This window comes from Halyomorpha halys, unplaced genomic scaffold, assembly GCF_000696795.3.
Source record: "Halyomorpha halys isolate HHAL.00 unplaced genomic scaffold, Hhal_1.1 Scaffold765.1, whole genome shotgun sequence".
Lineage (NCBI taxonomy): Eukaryota > Metazoa > Arthropoda > Insecta > Hemiptera > Pentatomidae > Halyomorpha > Halyomorpha halys.
In genome coordinates, this window is record NW_027113294.1 from 556,584 (window position 1) to 565,573 (window position 8,990).

At 26.3% G+C, this 8,990-nt stretch overlaps 1 protein-coding gene across 1 annotated transcript in view; it reads right to left on the reverse strand.

Annotated features, from left to right (window-relative positions):
• Nucleotides 1-8,274, reverse strand: part of LOC106686010 (uncharacterized) — a 10,812-nt gene extending 2,538 nt beyond the window's left edge. The window contains exons 1-2 of the mRNA XM_014429081.2: nucleotides 8,115-8,274; nucleotides 2,113-2,233 (exon numbers count right to left, since the gene is read on the reverse strand). Of these exons, the coding sequence (XP_014284567.1) occupies nucleotides 2,113-2,233 (121 nt within the window). The 5' untranslated portion in view covers nucleotides 8,115-8,274. The remainder of the gene's footprint in view (nucleotides 1-2,112; nucleotides 2,234-8,114) is intronic.
• Nucleotides 8,275-8,990: the final 716 nt, after the last annotated feature.

Sequence of the window (8,990 nt, forward strand, 5' to 3'; positions counted from 1 at the left end):
TGTATTTCTCTCATTTTAATTAAGTATTTTCTCTCATTTTAATAAAATGTTTTTCTGCCATTTTAATATAGTGTATTTCTCTCATTGTAATTAAGTGTTTTTCTCTCATTTTAATTAAGTGTTATTCCGTTTATTGTACAAAGGATGTGTATATGCTTGTGCGCTGTATTTTATAACTGATGTGTAACGAAATGTCTGCTTGTTGTTAATATTTATTTTTCGCTTTTTAAGTTTATATTATTTTAATTATTATAAATTTAAAAACTATTACGTCAAAGATAAAGCGTTTACCTGAGTTTAATAGCAAAAGGAAAGTGTGGCGGAGAGGTGGACCAAGGCCACGGAAAATTGGTCCTTCGGAAAAATTCATTCGTGGAGGGTGGAGGTTTTTCTTATCTTTTCCTTTCCTCTTTGTTTCCATGTTTGATATTTTGGATTTAGGCTAATTTTTCATTTTCTTCAACTGAATAATAATTAAGACGCGCTTTGTCTGGTGGTATCCGTGGTTAACAAACTTTCTATACCCGCCCAGATGGATTGATAACTGTCAATCCGATTGACCAGGATTGACATTTATCAATCTGATTGGTCTGATGTGATTGACTTAGCTCAGTTAGGATTTTGTGCAATACAAACATAAAAAAACAAAATGCGTAATAAATAAAAAGCTTGTTTGGTCGTTATTTTGGCATTGCCCTCCAAGAATAAAGTTTGGTACGCACGTAACCTCCACTCCATTTCAAATTTTGAATCATATCATTTCAATATTTTTTCTTTAATCTATCAGTATTACTTTTACACGACCAATCTGAGTGTCAGTTTTCCGTCATTTCGACTGATCCCAAATTTTTCGTCGATTCAGAATGACTCCAATTACATCAGAAATTTTGATAGTTGAACTCTTATTAAATCTATCCCTATATATGAGTCCAGAACAATAACCCTATAACTGATACACCAGAATCGCATTTTATATGAAACATTCCTGAAACCCGAAGACCTTTCTCTGATGTTTTCTATTTTTTTTCTTCTATTTCGGGTTGACAAATCTGTTGTATCTCATTAAATAATTTTTTTGAAAACCTCTAATTTTGACCAATGGGTGAAGTAAGTTTATATAAGTATTATAGGTATATATAGATCGCTGTTACCACCAATTGTAATTATTCTCGATGTTTGTACGTATTTATGAATTTTTTTTCTACAATTTAAGTACATTTAAATATGTTATTAAAGTGCATGCAAAGCAATATATTTCTTACAAGTACATGTACTCTTGAAAATATATAAAATCTATAAATGGCTCCCTCGCAGAATTAGTGTAGGAGAGAAAGAAAAAAAAATTATGTATATATATTTAAATTTAAATATTTTTCTTACATAAATCAGAGATATGCAGATAACGATGCAACGCAAATTATTAAATGTTTCAGATTTTTATATTATTATGCATATAAGAATATGCAATTAAAATATTTATAAATAATAATAATAAATAAATATTTGCTTGAAAATGAATTTAATTATTGAAATGATTCCATAATTTAACAGGAGATAAAAGTTGATTATTAATCCAACATAATATTCTAACCACATTAGCAGGAAAGATTGTACTCACTGAATCTTCATTACAGGATACAATTTCCTTTTCTTTTTTTTTTTTCTTTTTGTAATTTTACGCTTTGTACTCAGGAGTCAACAAACTACATCAGTAGCAAGGTCATTCGTCACTCATTGGAACATCTTATGAATGCATTGGGGATAGTTTTAAAGAACAATTGTTGCTATTATATGGTTTGGAACAGTGATAAATATCTTTTATCATCTATTGTAATATTTATTATCATTTGATGCTCCTAGTAATAATAATTTTAAATTTATTAATCACAACTTCATCAGGGCTGAAAATATAAAATAGATAACGGCCCCCTCACCGTAATTATTTTTTTAATAATACGATCATTGTACAATATTTGCATTATAGAAAAAATAAATTTATATGATACTTTTATCAGTAACATTTTTGAATATGATTATTTCTTTTCTTCTTTTCACTTCTTTTTATAATTAATATATTATTGTAATTAAGTAATTATTAATAATATATAATACCTCTTAAGACATCGGCTGGGATGAGACGCCTGAATGATTTTGGCCTCTCTGCATCTTTGTCTTCAGCGGCCCAGACTGCGCAAACGAGGGCGACCGCACTGACAGCCACAATCCCGCGCATCTGAGAAAATAATAAATATATAATAACCTGTCAATTATATCAATATAATACAATAATAATTATAATTTATATCAACTATGTTATTTTCTAAAAGTGTATTTATTATAGTAGTTTAAATCGTAGAAAATTTTGACAAAAAAGTATGGTACTGAATAAGTAAACGTTTCGTATGTTATAATTTTTCATTATTAAAGAGATATTTTTAATTCCTTAGCATTTGAAGTCATGATTAGATTAAGTTGTTAAGCTACATACATCTGATTCAATGAAAATTTGAATTTTTAGCCCCTAAAACCAAATTTTAAAGTTGATTATAACTAAACAGGGTGCTATGTAAAAATATTTATACTAGGAAATATTTCTATTTTTCCTAAAATGTCATAAAACACATTGATTTTTTTATGTCTTCATTATTACTTAAGAGAAAAAATTATCTTCAAAGGCCTCAATATTCCATATATTATGACTTGGTCCCAATATCATTTCAATTTAAACACAAAACCATATATTTAAAAATGTCTTCTCAATTTTAATTTCTTCCTGATGTTTCAAAAGATGGCCTTGCTGAGAAACTTTGGAGTGCTACATATCCCACAGTCAAAAATCACTAGATTAATTAGAAAGCACATTTTTACGTATTTTAAATTACCCGTAAGCATTTACTAATTAACCGGTATTTAATTTGTAAATAAATCTGAGTATTGTTCTTTAAAATAAGATATTAATTATAAACACAAATGTTTATTTTACAAAAGCCATATAAAGTTTTAAGTTGGGGAGTAGAGTAACATAGCTTGATGACTTAAATACGATTGGTATTACTGCCCTAGATATTTGAATAAAAAATAATTTATGTATGTAATAGTAACTTTTTAAAAGTCTAAAATATTATTTTTATTAATGTTAAAGTAAATTCCAGTCGTAAAAGTTGTTTTTAAATCAAATTAAATTTTTCATAACGGTAATAATTTATAATGAAATAATTTTTAGAAGGAATTTGGTTGGTGTAAAATTCATTCAAATTTTTAAAATAATTCTGATTAATTGAATTTAAATTAATAAGTTTTAGTTTTTCTAGATTTAATTTGTTATGCGTTGTGAATTCAAGGTTGCTTCAACAATCGTGTTGCGGTTTCCATGCGTATTAGAGAATGTATAATAAGTTTCGCTCGATTAAAGAAAAAAAACTAAACTGGAAGAAAAAATCCTGTTAAGTAATTTAACCTGTTTAGGCATAGAGTTGCGAGTGTGAAAGGTGCTGGAACCTGGAGTGAAACGAGGTCTTCCAGGTGGGGCGAAGAGAATTGTGCAATGGCTAGGGGGTTGCGCCCATGATTACAAATTAGGTTGCACTGGTTGGCCTATTCTACCTTACTGCGCAGGATGCATTTTTCAGTGCAATATATAGTTTTTAAATAGTCTAAATTATTAATAATTAAATTTCCCAGGTTAAAAAAAAAAATTGAAATATTTCAATATATTAACTTACTTCAAAATATTTATTATTTTTTCTCATCATATTTAAAAGTAGACGAACAATGTATAAAGATTAAAAAGTCTTATATATTTTAAAGGGGTGAAGGGTATGTTTAAAGAACGTAATTCGAATCCTGACTGTGTACGCGAGAATTTCGCTGATTTTTTCGACAGAAAATCAGTTTGGTTTCAAGATTTCTATGGTTTCAAATATTCAAGATACTTAGTGAAAATAAAGCGTAGAAAATTATTTAATTAGATAAATCAGCCGATTGGAACGGTTTTGACCACAATAATAACAATGGCCCAAAACGTTTACAGGCCCCTGTGTAATCCTGGATTCTAGGCTCATGGACAGTCGTGTAATTATTTTATTTGGTATATTGTTATTGGATACATACAAATATCTGGATATAAATAAGCTATAATGATTTTGAAATTAACTAATGAATGACGTAATTGCATTGATACAAAGGTCAACTAAAGTTAGTAAATAGATGTCGTTAAAAAAAATCGATATTTATTTGTAAAATTTAAAAATTAAATGCTATAAAATAGAGTAAATTAAGTGTAGTAAATAATATATTTCCGTACATTATGTAACCAAATCATACTTTTTTAATAAGTTAATCTTTGATTTGAACCCGTGGAGTCTACTTTAGCAACCGAGAACAAATTTGATGAAAACAAAAATATATAGAAGTTTTCAAAGCAATATATTTAAGATTTAAATTACGCTAAAAGTTGAATTCCTCAGCTAGGGTTCTTCGGCAATCTCTTTAATATATTCAATCATGATATGAAGTACACCAAGTATACCAATAATGGAATTAGTAGCAGAAATAATTGACTATATATTATGAACTCCACATACTCATTTAAGTTACTTAAAAACAAAACAAAACATAAATCATTTATATTTAAGGCGAATTCATAAATTATTTTAAATTTATAAAAAAAAAAAAAAATTATTACATGGTCATAATTTGAATTTCAGCTCTATCGCCAAAGAGGTATAACTTGGCATTTAATAATGAAATAAAATGTTTAATAAAATTAAGTTTTTCCTGACTAATCGTTCAACAAGGATGGTTTTTTAAAAAAATTAATCGCGTTTTGTCCTACAAAGTTAAAATAAATCTGGAGGAACATTTTAAGCAATAGCGGACGATTCTTATATTCATAAATGGTAAATTAAAAATGTTTATATTATAGAAATTTTTACAAATTGTTGCCCAATGGTGATAAGTAGAATAAGCAATTTTTTTCCTTACGAAAAAGGTTGTTTTTAAACAAGCCATTGTAGTATTACACAGTACATTTTTCCGCATTTTAAATTACCCTTAAGCATTTAATGGCATTAAACCAGTTTAGATTTTAAAAAAAAATTAGAGTTGAGCTCAATTTTTAAAAGTAACGATTATAAATAGAAATGTACATTTTAAAAAATCCATATAAAAATATCAGGAATGATCCAAATCTGTGTTAAATAGAGACTTAAATAAGATGACTCGAACACGAAAGGTACTTACTACTAAATCAGATATTTGAATAAATATATTTGCTATTTAAAAATAACATCTAATTTTTTTTAACGTAATTTTTAACGGTAACACCTTCGAATCGTGACCATGCGAATTATAATTTATAATATGAACTTCTACTCCATTAGGTTCTGTAAATATGTAGGAATTTTCAGAATTTTATTACGTTTTAAATTTTTTTTTAATCTCTAATATTTTTAATTCATTCTTACTTTTCGCATATGACTTTTTATATCAAAAGTCAATACATTCACTTTTTTAATGTTATTAAAAAAATATTATCGGAGATAATTTAATTCATCCCATATTGGTACGTTGGGTAAGTACCTTAAATTTTTATCAACGATGTTATTTTTGTAACTTCTATTTGACAAGAGAAAATTTTAAATTTATTTAAAATAAATTTTGAAATAACCTGAATAAGTTTTTGTGGTAGAATTTTTATTTGTCGAAAAAAAAACAACTATACTTTCCAAAAATGGATGTACTAATGTTTGATTTAAAACTGATCTTATGTTCGTAACGCCACACGGAAAATGCAGTTATTCAGTTTTTGTACTTTACACAATAAATTAAATATTTCGTTTTTTTAATATACACAGGAATACAATTTGAATTAACGTTTAATTTTTAATTATATTACAAAAAAAAAAAACGATTTTTTTTTTGGTATATTAATATATTCATCAAATTCCTGATTTTTTAAGTTTTGTTCCCAATTTTAGTATCTAATATAAAAATCATTTACGTAAATGTGTCATTATTAGAGAGAAATTCTAGGATAGTAGGATGTTGAAACTGTTCGATTCCGTGTTACTAGTATGTCCTTCCTTTCATTTCTTCTTTTGGTTTGACTGGTTTTTTTTTCCTCCTTTCTTTTTTTTTTCAAAGCATAGTTGATGTTGTTGGTATTCATCCTGTTTTTAACAATTTTTTTTTTTACAATGTTTCAACGGAGATAATTTGTAAATTGCTTTTAATATGCTAAGAAATGTTTTATTTTATTCAGAAAGTAAAATGACCTTACTTAAAACAGTTATTAAAATTCTAATAATGGATATGTCTTTAGGTCTTCGTGTTTTGCAAATCTTGTTCAGCGAATTTTCGACTTACAAATTATTTGATATCTTCTTATGGTCTGTTTAAGGCATGAAAAGCTGAAATAATGATTTCATATGTCTTGTCTCTCCAAGACATGTCATGCCACACTAAAAATCATATCCTACACTAAGAATCATATTAATGTTATTTTAAAATCGGCTTCGATTTTCTTAATCCCAATAGGCCTTATCATAATAAAAGGATTATCGAGCCAGATGATTTTTTATTATTAATTTTCCTAATTCGAAAAATATAAACATCAAATATTTAAGAAAAATAAAGTTCTTTTTATGTTCGGGATTTTAAAGATAAAAAAAAAATTGTTAATTTTTTGTTTTTTAATACAACTTTTAATCCTCATACACAAGGGAATATGATAGTGGTGCAAGTAAAGTTTACTTTATTTTGATAAAATTAATGTACTTAAATGATATATTTTTGTTATAAGTATATCATATAAATACAAAATATGTACTGAAATATTATTTGTAAAATATATATAAATGATTTACGAAATATTCATTTTCTCAAAATGTGGTAAACTTGGCTTATACATATGGAACATTATTTCTTCTGCCATTCCAGAGTTTCATATTGTTATTATTATTAATTATAATTTAGGATAAAATTGATAAAGAGGGAACAAAATTAATCAACATAATTTTATCAATTTTTATGAATTATTTTTATATCATCAATAAATTTTGTTGTATCACATTAGTTTATAAATAATTTTTTCATGTTTTTTTATTAATTTTTTTTCGTCTTTTAATTCCGGATTATGGCAAACCGATGCTATACTATTACTTTAGAATTGATCACGCTTCAAGTTATCTTTAATTAATTAATTTAAAAAAAAAGTATTTATTAATTTTGTACTATTATTTTTTTTAATTTAATCATTTTTAATATAGTCTGGCAATGGGTTATATAATTATTATTTAAAAATATTATTACTTGTTTTATTTATAGAAATATAATTACTAAGAAACTTTTAGAAAGTTAAATGAATATTTTAAACTTGTTTTCTAAATGGAAAAAAAAATCTCTTCATATGCCTAGTTGAAAGTATGGAAATGAAGTTGGTAAAACAAGTCAACTTAAGAGTACGACTTGATTTTTTTTTTTCAAGTAATGAAAGTGATTTAGAACATTATTAAAAATATAAAGTTATTTTTTAAAGAGGAATTAGAAACTTTTTTTTTTAATTAGAAAACTATGAAATATCTGTTATGGAAAATTGAAAAAATAATGCTGAATCCTCAAGTTTTGAGTTTTTTTTACCATGGATCTTGTACTAACAAGTATAATAAATATGCATGGAATATATAAAACACAATTAAATAAGATGAACTTATGAGATATTAAGTTTTTAAAAACTGATAATAATACAAATTTATAAAATAATGAAATAGAAAAATTATACTTTATATAAGTATGTAAAATAAATGAATGTTATACAATTTCAACTATAGCTTTATTACCTGACAACTTTTAAAATATAAAATAATTGCTGTTAAAATTAAAAAAATAAATTTAATTTGAATTGCCTATATTTTAATAATGTCAATTTTTTTAATTTGTTTTAAAAATTAAAATAGACTGCTTAAAATGTACTTTGTAATGAATAATGCTGATGGTTATATAGTTCATACTTTTTGTTGAAGTTTTTTTTTTAATTTTAATTTTTATATTTATATTTTGGCTTCTATTAATGAATATATATGTATATTGTTTTAGTTTGCCTCATGACAACTTACCTCTGCCAGAAATTTGAGTCAAGTGCCTGGTATCACAGAACTGGATGGCCGACGTTGCACCAGGTCACTATATACCCTCCACCCCTACTCCTTCAGGAACTCCCTTCTCCAGCGGGTGTACTCCTGTTCAAACCAGGACCGATCTGCAATCTTAGTCCTCTTCTGTCTAGAATATCTGCAACTTCTTTTCAGTATTGTCTTTTAGATCGTGAAGACTCAGAAAGTTCATGAATTTTAACTCCGTTTAGTTACGTTTATTACCGGTATTCTCGGTGATATTTTGTGGATTATTTAGTTTTTATGTTTTGTTTTTTCTCTCTGCGTTCTGACAACAGTGGAAAATTTTAGGTCATCGTAAACCGGTTTACTTTCCGTCGAATAGTTTTTTATTAACAACCTTCGTATTTATCGAATGATGCGTAAAACATACAATTTACTAGATATATTGATTTTACATCCTTTAAACATATGTTCTGCAATTTCTTGTTAAACCGTATTAAATAAAATTTTAGTACCTTATGGTTAGTAAGAAATCGAAAAAATAATGAGCGGATATGAAGGTACAGTAAACTACGTTTAACCAAAATATAATCGGTTAAATGGGACAATCGGTTTATCCGGAGTTCATTAAAAAAAATCCTTTATCAATTAACTCATATTCCTATATAGGTGATATGAATATTAGTATATGATACAATCAATACGAGAAGATGGTTGGGGGTGCGGTCAAAATAAAACACAAATAAGTTAATGAATTTATGATGAATATTATGAATTTTTTTTATTCATTGGTTGTTATCTTGTTCTGTTTTTTGCCCTGATGAAGGCTAGAAATTCTGGCCGAAACGTTGGCACGATTAAATAAGTTACTTCAAC